The 13,638-nt window shown below is 42.2% G+C and overlaps 1 protein-coding gene across 1 annotated transcript in view; it reads right to left on the bottom strand.

Moving 5' to 3' along the window:
• LOC311229667 (dedicator of cytokinesis protein 3-like) overlaps positions 1 to 13,638 on the bottom strand; it is a gene marked incomplete at both ends in the record, with an annotated part of 403,980 nt that overhangs the window by 75,413 nt on the left and 314,929 nt on the right. The window contains 1 exon segment of the mRNA XM_084315742.1: positions 9,773 to 9,873. Coding sequence (XP_084171868.1) covers positions 9,773 to 9,873 — 101 coding nt within the window.

Genomic DNA, 13,638 nt, shown 5'->3' with positions numbered 1-13,638 from the left:
AGGCCTCAGTATGAGTTTAAGATGTGAACATGCTCATGTTGTAAAAAAAAAATAAAATAAATTGCAGATTTTTTATTTATTTTTTGCCGATCCCGATCTTCGGAAAATCACGTGATCGGCCCCGATCCCGATCACGTGATCGGATCGGGACATCCCTATCCACATTCATTCATATGCTCCCCCCGCTCTCTCCTCCCCGATTTCAATGTAACATGGAAGTGCAGTGGTAATAGCTAACTTTACCGATCTAGCTGCCTAAAGACTACAAACTGATCCCGCCCACAATTCAATGCGAAAGCGTCATCATGCAACGCGTATACAGTACGGCAAGTGAGTGGTGTCGGTTTGTTTAGTCGATTGCATTCTCACAGCGTACGAGTCGCTTCGGGTTCGGTTGGAAGTGCGCAGAGACCACCCTCTCTAGGTGGTCTCGGCCCGCTTGTTTTGTTCCGCAACAGAATGCGATTGCTGTGTTCAGATATGCCCAAATAAACCGAAATAAGCGGTAAACGCTCCAGGTTCCGGAACAACAGCTACAAACGAGCTAGGTGTGAAAACGCCCTTAGACTAGATGCTATAGGCTATACAGAATAGACTACTACAGAAATAAATGCATTAGAACTTTTTTTTGCGGTTACTGCGGGACACCATGGTCACCCTGAAGCCCCAAATATACTTCCTTCCGCAATCATTGGTGCGCGTGACGTAATTTGTGTAATGGCCCCAATCAGAGCCGGATGCGAGGTCCGTGCGGACGAGCGCGCTGATGAGAATTACACAAATTACGTCACACGCACCAATGCGCACGTGCGGATGCGGATTGCGGAAGGAAGTATATTTGGGGCTTAACTGTGGCTCGCGTTTGTTTACTGTGGCTCGCGGATACGCATGGTGCTCACAGGAGCTCTCGTGCTGTACTCTGTAGCATGGGCCGTGGAACGCATTTCGAATGGGGTAGGGCCAAGTTCACTGAAATTGATATAAAAGACCCTAGAATTGTCTGTATTCATCCTATATTTTTCCTGACGGTACAACTTGCTGTATAAAAGCAATAATACACAATGGATGTCGTGAATATTGCCACGCTGTGATGTGACGCAAGCTTTGCTCTCGTGCCTGCATGTGGGCACATCACAGCCAACCTCTGTAGTAACGCCAGCGGCCCCGCCTCCCCACATGGAGAATAGAATGACTGACAAGCAAATAGCAATTAAACGCGCCCGTCAAAATCATCGCATTCATTTTCATTATCACGCGATAAATAGATTTATTGCTTATCGCGACAGACCTACCGTTGATGCGATAGCCCACCTCTCCCTTAATATGCATGCGCAAACCCAGCCAACAAAAAATAAACATGATACATATATGTCTTATATGTCCAGATATGTCCTGGCTAGAAGTGTTTATTAAACACCGGGAGGCTACTGTGATGAAATACACGATACGATACTAGCTAGAGTTTAGCGTCACATTTTCTGAAAACCCAAATAAGCTAGCTAAGTAGCCAAGCACATAGACTGTTCCATAGCATACACCTTCAGTTGATCATGACAAATCCTCTCTTACCTTGACGATTAATAAGCGTCCATAATTTTGATTTAATTACTGGACTGTCATTATTGTTATTATTATTTCTGTCATTGTCCTGTGATTTATCATTGATTATTACTGTTACTGTATTGTTTATCTAGTTTCATGTTAAAAAAGGGAAAATAAAAAACATTTGTTAAAAAAAAAAAGCTTCCATAATTTAGTAAATAGTATTCCCATGGCTGGTGTTGAGATTTACGATGCCAGCTTGTGAGAATTCGTTGTAGCCAGCCAGCTAGCGTTGATGCTATTCAATGCTATCAACATTAGCTAAATAGCTAACCAACTAAATACAATGACAGTGGTATCCTGAGGTAACGTTAAATACAGACAACTTTTGATTACCAATGATAGCTAGCAAGCTAACTAAATAGCTTTGTTTGTCTGGACTATCATACTAGCTAACATACCCAACTAGCGTTAACGTTAATGCCATTCAGAATTTATTAACATAGCTACAACACACAGTAACGTTAACACATTCATTGCCAAACCCGAGATAAGTCGGGTTAACTCGACATGCGTTGGCTGCCAGACCCGAGATATCTCAGGTTTTGGTTGTTTATTCTTTTATTCAATATTTTGTATTCATTATTCATCCAGGGACCTTGGTGTTACCATAGGGAATGAGTCTGAGATTTCCAAAGTGCAATACCGGCCACATCCAGCTAGATGGCGGTATCAAGCACCCTTTGTAACCTTGTATCTTGGCCTGTGTAATGGCCAAATGTCTCCAGCCTCACTTTTCTTTGTCGCGCGAGCGGAGCGGTAATAACGATCGCATTGAGAAGCATCAAATGCTCCCGATGCATGATGTGTGGTGGATTATGTTGGCGACACGATGGACACCAATACTTGGAATCGCGATCAGATAATTGGAATATTCTTTTTGGGGTACATCCTAGTGAAGTGAAGGACTATTATGATATCAATCCTGCATTGATCCAACCATGTCTTCACCTCAATCGCAACGTGTATGTGTAACGTTACTCCACAACATATGCCATTGGTGACGATCAAAGCATCAAAAAACTATTCATGATGAAACATAATACCTACTATATAGATTTGATTTTGGGAATAGTAGCGTGTCCAGGCAAGAAACGCCAACGGTTATAGTAGAATTGACGTATAAGACTATTACTCAGCCTTTCGGGAATTACCCCAGACCACTCTAAAACCATACTTATATTCACCACGAACGTATGGATGAAACAATTTATTCTTTTTCACATACTGAACGATAGATAGTTGATGTCAAATGGGCCATAGTATTGTATCCATAGCTATAATATAGAATAGTTATAGCTCTACAAACAAGGTGACGCACTCCTATCTTTTAAAGCGTGGCATTGCTACGACGGGCCCTGTCTAATAGCTGGCAGTCAATGAGTTAATAACATTACATGCATCATTGTTTACAATGAACGGGTGGGGCTAGTCTAAAGGACTGGACACAGGGACAAGTTAAACGTCAATCGATTAATTTAATACAACAGGTAGTTTGTGCCTATGACCGCACCATATTATATATGGCTTTGACACGCTCTCTCTCTCTCCTGCCGATTAAAATCAGCAGCTCTTCCTCCTCAACATCGATTGCCTGTAGCTGCATTTGCGCATGTGAGCCGCGGTGTCTCTCTCCTCTCCTTTGGAAACTAGCGTTAGATCAAAAGCACAGAACCGGACAACACAAGTTGTTCTGCTAGCGAAAACAACGATAACACTTCCGGTCGGGGGGTTTCAAAATTAAAGAGTCTAAAACACCGGAAATACTTTTATTTTGTACATTTGCGGCAGCGTTTCAGCATTTTCAGTGTTCTCATTTGGACACACATATTTCTTGAAACGATTTTGTGTTAACGGAAAACGTTTTTGATGTAAATTAAAACTAAAAAGATCGGATCCGTCTTCATCTGGACAAGGCCTTAATTTGCACAAGGCAACAATTAAACCTCAATTCAATGTGCTGCAGAATAAAGAAGCAGACCTTAGTCACAATATAAATACACACTGGTGTAACGTGCCCCCCGGTCCTGCCACGTTATTTTTTTCTGTAGCCGCATTTCTGGCAAGACGCTCTCTGATTGGCCGCCGCCTGTTTCTACACTGGTTAAGCTTAGGCACTCTTTCGAAGTTGGTTAAGGTTAGAGTTTGTCTTAGAGCATGGCGATAGAACGCCAGTTAGTTTGCAGGCTGTTTGACGTGGAAATGGGCAAAGACACAGCTCGTCACGCGATTGGGCAAACATGTCAGTGGCCAATCAGAGAGCGTCAGTCAGTGGCCAATCAGAGAGCATCTGCCAGAAATGCGGCTACGGAAAAAAATAACGCGGTCCTGCCCCACCTGTCCATGGACTTCCCCCACCTCTCCATGGACTTCCTCCACTCATGAACAATACGCTACTGCCATCTTGTGGCCTAATTCAGTTGGTGCATCTCTGTTGTTTTGTTATTAATTTGTTCTCTGTTATCATCACTAATCTACTGGCTGTGCATCTGTTGTCTGTGTTGTCTGTGATGTTCCCCTGCCTGGCCTAGTGTTCTCAGTGTGTGTATTTATATTTCGATCCAGTTATGTATTCTGTCCAGTCTGTTCCAACCCAGCTGTGTCTAGTTCCCAATCACCCTCATGTCTCTAATTGTCTGTGTATTTAAGTGTGGTCTGCCCTGACTTCCCTGTCGCGTCATTACGCTGTCCACAGGCGTGAGTACTACCTGAAGCATTGTTATCGCTCCCACTTGGAGGGTAACTTGGATACCGCAGTCAGTGTCGTGCTTACCTTATTGTATTTCATATTGTTATCTGAAGTTTATTCTTGTGTAGAATCATTGTGGAGACTGAGTTGTCTCGCTCTTTATTTAGTATTCGTTTATCCCGTTTTGAGGGCTACTGTCTTCCATTTTGTTTTCCCTTTTCAAAATGTTTCTTTATCGTATTATGCTCCGTCGTTTACAATAAATAAGTGTTATTGTGAAAGAGCAACCTTCGCATTCCGCCTCCTCTGCTTGTCTGCGCTTGGGTTCTACACACCTCCACCACTGTCATGCCACACCGTAACACACTGGTATATGTGATGTATCTGAATTATCTTGGGTAAAATGTTTTAAATGGTGTAATCGATCACTGCACTGATGACACTGTGATTTACTGTTGTGCACATACTAGAGATGTGCAAGGATATCCAGTTAGCCGGTTAACCAGTCATTTTAAATTAACTGGATAAATGGTTAATTCCCACTTTTTATATATGGTTTTGTATTCATGCATTCTCTACGTATAGACTTATACAATTTAGAGCCTTTCACTACACTGGGCATGCACATGCCTCTGTTTAGGACTTGAGTTGAGTTAAACTTTCAATGAGGACGATTAATCGAGTGCATGTGAAGTAACGTTAGCCTATTGTGAACTGTGTGAAGTAGGCAAAACTGGTGAAATGTAAAAAAAACTAGAGCTGGGCATAGATAATTTTTTTTAATCTAGATTAATCTACCTGCAATCCTGGAATTAATCTAGATTAATCTAGATTAAAATGGCTAAAAAAAAAAAAAAAAAAGTCTGCCGAAGGTGTTCAAAATAGGTGTGTTCTACCCAAATAATGACCAGAGGAGGAGATTTATCCGCTCCTCTTCATCTGAGGAGTCACTAGCTGTTCTATCTCCTTGTTCAACAGCATGAACATGTCTCTTCTTTTTGTAATTTCCAGTGTTTCTTTTAAAACCAGATGTATCGTAATTTTCTGTGCCCTTCCTTTGATGCCATTAACATTGTTACACTGATATTGACAGCTCTCTCCAGTGTCAAATCACTCTGTCAGTAGTTTCTTCTGTGAACCTTCATTTCTTAATCCACAGACAAACCTGTCTCTCAATGTGTCTTTTAGTGAATCTCTAAATTCACAATGCTGCTGACTGGTTGCTCACACACAGACTGCTGCAGAAGCAGGTTTCTCAACAAATTCAGTGCAAGCTCAGTGTAACAGTTCCATGAATGAATGAATGAATGAATGAATGAATGAAAACGTTATTTAACAGATTGCAGAATGGGTACAATACAGTACGGCTCAATACATACAATTGTTAAAGGGATGCAGACCAGAGAAAGACGTTTGTCTTGTTTACATCAGGGTCCCCCATTTTCATTTATTTGCTCCACATTGTCATTAGCCCCTTTCGTGACTGTGATGCACTGAGTGAATCCACAGTCACTTGCTCCTCAATAGGAAACCAACCTAGATTTACCATGAAGGACTGGTTCTGGCCGAACCGTTCGTTATACAAGAATCACAGAGAAATTACAAAGGTACTCACAGTTGCACGAGGATTTCGGACAGAGATAAGGGATGGTGCGCATGCGCTGTGATCACCCAACGGTGGAAATAATGCCGTTTTGAAAATTATTTAAAATGTTTAATAGCAACGCAGAGCTTTCAAACCATCCCGTATCTCTGCCCGAAACCCTTGTGCAACTGTGAGCACCTTTGAAACGTCTCTGTGATTCTTGTATAACGAACGGTTCAGCCAGAACCAGTCCTTCATGGTAAATCTAGGTTAGTTTCCTATTGAGGAGCAAGTGACTGTGGATTCACTCCGTGCATCACAGTCACGAAAGGGGCTACATTGTCATCAAACGGTCCAATATTTCCAATAACCCAAGCCATTTCTGTTGTAAACACTCACGATAGTCCAGTCGATCCTTCCTTTAGTGTGTAAAGTGGATTTCCTCCTCTTGTAGATGTTTCCCAGTGCCGCCCGTATCAACGTGAGCTAACATGCTAACTCGCTAACGTAATAATGTAAACAAAGCTTGCAACGGACTTCTTTTTTCTTGCTATGCGCAGATTCAGACGTCCTCATCGCCGAATTGTGTTATATCCTGAGGACTTCTTAACCTCACCTGTATAACAATGATTACCGGACCACTACTTTAGTTTAACACATTATTCTGACTACAGCTCCGGTAGTGCAATCACTTCCTGGTACCACAGCTGGGAACTACGGCAAGTATTTAAGGACAATACAGACCCAACGTTGAGAAAAAGATTAACGGCCCAGCTCTAAAAAAAAACACAGATTTGTTGAGCTTTTCAAACGAGTCCTTTGCAGGCCAAAGTCAGAAGAATCAACAGGCTGGTGATTATCAAAGGACATACAATATACTGTCCAGGAAAAACCCTGGGAACAATGATATGAAGCAGAAAGAGACCAATGGCTCCATGGCTGTTTTGTGGGCTGTTTCGGACAAATGAACAAAATGGTATGCACGCTTTTTATTGCCATTCTCTGAGTAGTGTTGATGATCAATAAGGATATATGTGCAATAAGCGCTGCACATGGCGTTTGTTTTGGAAGCGGTGGCTGCGTCACCATTTTCTCCATCTCCACCTGGAGTCTGTACTGTACTATGGACATGAGTTTCAGTGTTGCTACCAATGATGAGTAAATTACAGTCGTCATGAAGGCACGCTGTATTTTGTAGTTAACATTATGCAATAGCAAGCATTGTTAATTGTTAACTAATGATCGCTGTGTGTAGCCTTGTACAGATGTCTGGTTTTTCTATTGACTCTTGGGGAAAGTGGAACGCGATTTGCCTCTTTCCTCTTGAGATTGAGGACGTGGAGGATATCTATCTTCTCACATTCATGCTGATCGGTTTGGGAGCGATCGTCACCTGGGATTGGTTTTGTTTAAAAATAATTCGGAAGGGGGCGGCTGGGTGGCGCAGCAGACATTGCACTCGTCACCAACGCATGAGACACCGGGTTCGAATCCGGCTGTCGGCGTTGCCTCCGGCTTGGGCCGGCCATCATACTAACTCAATTGGCAGAGTTAGCGGGTGGAAGTCGATGGGTGGTAATCTAGACGTTGTGGACAGCGACTCCTACAGGTCGGTTGGGGGATGCCTGCACAGCAGAGACAGGAAATGGCGGGGGTAGTGTGAGCCTCCCACACGTTACACCTCGCCAATGAGAGTCCGCACTGGCAGGTGAAAAGATGTGACAGGCTGCCTCCTCGTGTATCGGAGGGGTCACGTGATGCAAGGCTTCTATCCTCCCTACAACCGGCCAGTGGGGGGCATATGCGAGCAACGTTCAAGACAGGGGAGGAATGAATTGGCACAGCAAAATTGGGATGGGAGAAAAATAGAAAAAGAGGAGAAAAAGTGAAAACAAATGAAAAATTCGGAAGGACTTAAATCCTCTGGCGATCACGTTGGCCAGGATTGAAGCCTCCCACATCGAACTGAGACTCGCGCTGTACCAGGCGGATGAACAATTGAGATCAAAGGTCATGTTGGGGACCACGTAGGAGATTCTGACCGTGTTAAATCGTGATTAAAGCTAAATCGGAGCATCTTTCTTGGGAAGCTTGCTGCCCTACCCCCCCCCCACCTCGTCCCAGCCAAAACAAGATTTCCTTGCTGAGGATTGTGGAGCTCCAAGGCCAGGCCTGGCTGAACGGAGATAAGAATGGCATGCGGCCCCCACCCCCAACCCCATCCCCCCTTCCACGTGTATGTCCAGCGCCTATCCCACGTGTTGGTGACGGCAGCTCATTAGTATGCGTGCTGGAGGGGGGGAGCCAAGAAGACTGTCTCGTCACCAAGTCCCACCCTCAGCTGACAGCAAATGTAGTCAGAGCCATGCCCCGCCCCTTCCTGTGCTGCAACGGTGGTTCAGGACATTAACTCTTTCCCTCCCTCCCTCCCGCCGTGGCACGGCGGCACTCCGGTACTGCTGCAGAAGACTATGCATACGGTGTCTCAGACATACTGTAGTCGACATGTGTCAACAAATGTACATGTCTGTTTGAATTTATGTTGTGCCGTTATTACTGTAAAAATGTAATGATTGTGAAATGATGATTGTTTAATGAGACGATGAACTGTATGTGTATGTCACTGGAATTTCCCTGTGAAGATATCCTTATCCTTATCCTTATGTTGTCTGGTAACATTAGTTCGATTTGTATTGTAATGTTCAGGTTTAAGGTACACACAGAACTAGGTAAAAGAGCATTCATGTTTAAGGTACACACAGAACTAGGTAAAAGAGCATTCATGTTTAAGGTACACACAGAGCTAGGTAAAAGAGCATTTAGGTTTAAGGTATGCACAGAGCTACTGTAGGTAAAATAGCATTCCGGTTTAGGGTACGCATAGAGCTAGGTAAAAGAGCATTCAGGTTTAAGGTACGCACAGAGCTACTGTAGGTAAAATAGCATTCCGGTTTAAGGTATGCACAGAGCTACTGTAGGTAAAAGAGCATTCAGGTTTAAGGTACCCACAGAGCTATTGTAGGTAAAAGAGCATTCAGGTTTAAGGTACGCACAGAGCTACTGTAGGTAAAACTAAAAGAGCATTCAGGTTTAAGGTACGCACAGAGCTAGGAAAGAGAGCACTCATGTTTAAGTTACACACAAAGCTAGGTAAAAGAGCATTCAGGTTTAAGGTATGCACAGAGCTAGGAAAAAGAGCACTCATGTTTAAGTTACACACAAAGCTAGGTAAAAGAGCATTCAGGTTTAAGGTATGCACAGAGCTAGGAAAAAGAGCACTCATGTTTAAGTTACACACAAAGCTAGGTAAAAGAGCATTCAGGTTTAAGGTATGCACAGAGCTAGGAAAAAGAGCACTCATGTTTAAGTTACACACAAAGCTAGGTAAAAGAGCATTCAGGTTTAAGGTATGCACAGAGCTAGGAAAAAGAGCACTCATGTTTAAGTTACACACAAAGCTAGGTAAAAGAGCATTCAGGTTTAAGGTATGCACAGAGCTAGGAAAAAGAGCACTCATGTTTAAGTTACACACAAAGCATTCAGGTTTGCAGTTCCAAACCTGAATTCATTCATACTCTAAATTATTCAAAATCTGAGGTCAAGTACATTTTAAGTTAGTTGCAGCCATTGTGATCTTAATGCCATTGTCCTCTTTTCCTTTTGTGTGTGGTGTGGGTTCGTGTAAGCAAATTGTTCTTCTATTTTGGCCGGGCCACTCTTCGAAAAAATACATATTGATCTCAAGAGACTATCCTTGTAAAATAAAGGTAAAATTAAAGTTAAATAAAATGTGTGTGTGTGTGTGTGTGTGTGTGTGTGTGTGTGTGTGTGTGTGTGTGTGTGTGTGTGTGTGTGTGTGTGTGTGTGTGTGTGTGTGTGTGTGTGTCTATTCTTACTTGTCAAGGACTTTCTTCCTTTTGGCTGGACTGATGGTCTCCAGCTGCAGACTGGGCTGGTTGATGTATAACACCGCCAAGCTGAAGTAGGAATTCCACACCTGGATACACACACATGCACACGCACACACACACACACACACACACACATGCACACACACACACACACACACACACACACACACACACACACACACACACACACACACACACACGCACACGCACACGCACACGCACACGGATGCACATGCACACAAATCAGATATCAGACACAGGCACAGAAAGACAGACATGCAAATAAATGTGGCTTGCTCTATGATTTTCAGTCACATTGACCAGAAGAACACAATCTCAGATGATTCATGGAAAGAGGAGATTCTTAGCTTTTTAATTATGCCAATTTATACGCTAAATATTAATCAAGATATATCCCTTAATATGTGAAGAGAAGATACTTATAATATGTACTTTGTTAGCATCTGTTCTTCTGTCATCCTATTTGTATTTGTTATCTCAATTTGGCAACACTATTTAAAATTCTATTGCAATTACTACACGTTTCCAAATCATGAAATCCAACGTTTTTATTTAAATTAAGCCTAATTTGTACAAAAAATGTACATAGACAATTCCGATTAAAAAGGATATAACAGGTCACAAATTCACTGTATGTAATACTATCTATTATTCCATTGTTCTGGGATTTTAAATACCAATCTATGTACAAAACCTCCTTTCATGTTAGTTTTGAAGTTACCGAATTTGTACTGAAAGTACAGATGCCTTTCATGATGCCCTCTGTTGAGCTCTGTGCTTTAATAAGGACCTGTGCCCACCCGGATTCTTGTTTATTTTAGCAGAACTCAACAGCTGCTTGAATAAATACTATAGTCACAGTCTTCACTGTTGCAATGAAAACCTGCAGCATACTTTTACCTAAGAAGCTTACTGACTGAGTCATATTATTGAGTTGTGAAAGTACCTCACAAATACCCCTAGGTGGCAGTGGATCTCTGGCCTTGTTAGTGTGTATGCTACTCAGCTACAGTGCTGCAGTGTTTTGTTTTGTTTATTATTATTCAATCCACTCAAACATATTATTGTTTCAAATGTTTTGTCTCTGTACATTATATATATATATATATATATATATATATATATATATATATATATATATATATATATATATATATATATATATATATATATATATATATATATATAACCTTTATTTACCCAGGGTAGGTTCATTGAGCACGGATGCTCTTTTTCAGCTACGCCCTGCTTCACATTCACACAGTTCCATTCACACCTGGGAGCTGCCCAGTACAACCACAGTCTGACACCGTTGGCCACTGAGCAACTCCACTGGAGCAGTTTAAGTGCCTTGCTCAAGGGCACTTCAGCGGTTGGTGTTAAGGGTATGGGAGAGAGCACATTGAAGCACATTGAAGCAGAAAGCTGTCGAGGAGATTCAATTGTGTTTAAAGTAGTGCTGTCAGGCGATTAAAAAAATTCATCTAGGTGCGGCTGGGTAGTGCAGCGGACTAAGCGTCTGTCTACCACCACAGAGACAGTGGGATCGAATCCAGCTGTGGTGCTTCCGGGTTGGCCGACCGTCCATACTGACACAATTGGCAGTATTAGAGGGTGGGAAACCCGGCGAGGGTGGGTCCTGGTCGTTGTAAACAGCGACTCCTACAGTTCGGTCGGGGCGCCTGCACAGCAAGGGAAGGATCTAAGAGAGGTAGTGTGACCTTCCACACGTTACACTCTCCCAGTGAGAGTCCGCGCTGCCAGGTGAAAAGAAGCGGTGGACTGGGTACACATGTGTCGGAAGAAGCATGTGATAGTCTCCGCCCTCCCGGACCGACGGTAGGGGGTAGAGTGCGCAACGACCAGGAAGGGGATTGGGAATTGGCATAACGACTAACATTGGGGTGGGAGAAAAACGGAAAAAGAAGGAGGAAAAAGATAATTAAAAAATATTTTCCTTTTTTTTTATCTAATTCATTACAGGATTTGTAATTAATTAATCTAATTAATCGCATTTTAATCGCATAACCATTGTAGGCCTGATATTCTAAAATCATATTTCAAATTGCATGTGTCCGGATGGCAGAATTCAGTACTGTATCTACAAAACCTTCTGTTTAATCATCTTCCATTTATTCATTTGCTTAGATTTGTCAGGTCTGGTAAATTTTAGCATGGTGTTAGTCACAGTCAAAGATAAAAAAAAATCTAATTGATATTCTCATTTGGTTCATTACAATTTACTCAAGCCTAATAACAGACAAATGTCAGTATTTCTGACACTGGGAATACATTCCCTGAGATCCATAGATGTCCCTAGAATCAGATACCAAGAACATGCAAATGGACCATATTAAAAAAAAGTCTGTAAATGTGTATTCTACGTTCTTATGGAATGAATGAAAAAATATATATATTTAAATTAAAAAAAAAAAAAAAATATATATATATATATATATATATATATATATATTTTAGTTAATTTTCATAACGCGATAATTTGCTGTGTAATTAATTAATCTAATTAACGCGATAAACTGACAGCCCTAGTTTAAAGTCATTCAGTTGTGAGAGACATGTTTAATTGAGAGAATAGGACATAGGAGGAGATTAAAAGAGAGGATAGGAGAGGAGAGGAGAGTATAGGATAGGAGATGAGATGAGAGGAGATGAGAGGAGGGGATAGGATAGGATAGGAGAGGAGAGGAGAGGAGAGGAGAGGAGAGGAGAGGAGAGGAGAGGAGAGGAGAGGAGAGGAGAGGAGAGGAGAGGAGAGGAGAGGAGAGGAGAGGAGAGGAGAGGAGATGAGAGGAGGGGAGAGGATAGAATAGGAGAGGAGGGGAGATGGGTGGAGAGGAGAGGAGGGGAGGGGAGAGGAGAGAGGAGAGGAGAGGAGAGGAGAGGAGAGGAGAGGAGAGGAGAGGAGAGGAGAGGAGGAGAGGAGATGAGATGAGATGAGATGAGAGGAGGGGAGGGGAGAGGATAGTACTGTATATTTGTATGTCCTGTAGGTCATGGCTGCTTTTTTGTCTTGATGAATTGAAATGGGGGACCCTGATGTAAACAAGACGAAAGCCTTTTTCTGGTCTGCATCCTCTTAGCAGTTGTTTGTATTGAGCCATACTGTATTGTACCCATTCTGCAATCTGTTAATACAGTTTTCAATCAATCAATCAATCAATCAATCAATCAATCAATCAATCAATCAATCAATCAATCAATCAATCAATCAATCAATCAATCACTCAATCAATGAGAGGAGAGGAGAGGAGAGGAGAGGAGAGGAAAGGAGAAGAGGGGAGGGGAGGGGAGGGGAGAGGAGAGGAGAGGAGAGGAGAGGAGAGGAGAGGAGAGGAGAGGAGAGGAGAGGAGAGGAGAGGAGAGGAGAGGAGAGGAGAGGAGAGGAGAGGAGAGGAGAGGAGAGGAGCTGGGCCAGTGTGAGCTGAACTCTATCTATAACAACCTTACTTCATTATTCATGTAATTTACCCTTCAACAGCTCTCCTCTCCTTTCCTCCTACCACTACCATCTGTCTGCTCCCACTGAGTGTATTTTGTATTTGTATTTATTGGTTTAAAATACAGAGACAGTGCATATTAAGGAACATTTGACTGTAAATATGCCAGTTTAGCCAAGTTGGCTAATTTTCAACTGTAGTCTCTGGGGCAGGTGACATGAGCACAACAATAATTAAAACATAGTACAATAATTAAAACACAGTAGGAATCAATATAGGTTACAATACACTAAAATACATACAAATAAATACATTAAAATACAACCCCTCAGTTAAAAAACATAGTACAATAATTAAAACACAGTAGGAATC

This window comes from Notolepis coatsorum (assembly GCF_963971535.1).
Source record: "Notolepis coatsorum genome assembly, chromosome: 6".
Classification (NCBI taxonomy): Eukaryota; Metazoa; Chordata; class Actinopteri; order Aulopiformes; family Paralepididae; genus Notolepis; species Notolepis coatsorum.
This window is presented reverse-complemented; position numbering and strand designations above follow the sequence as displayed.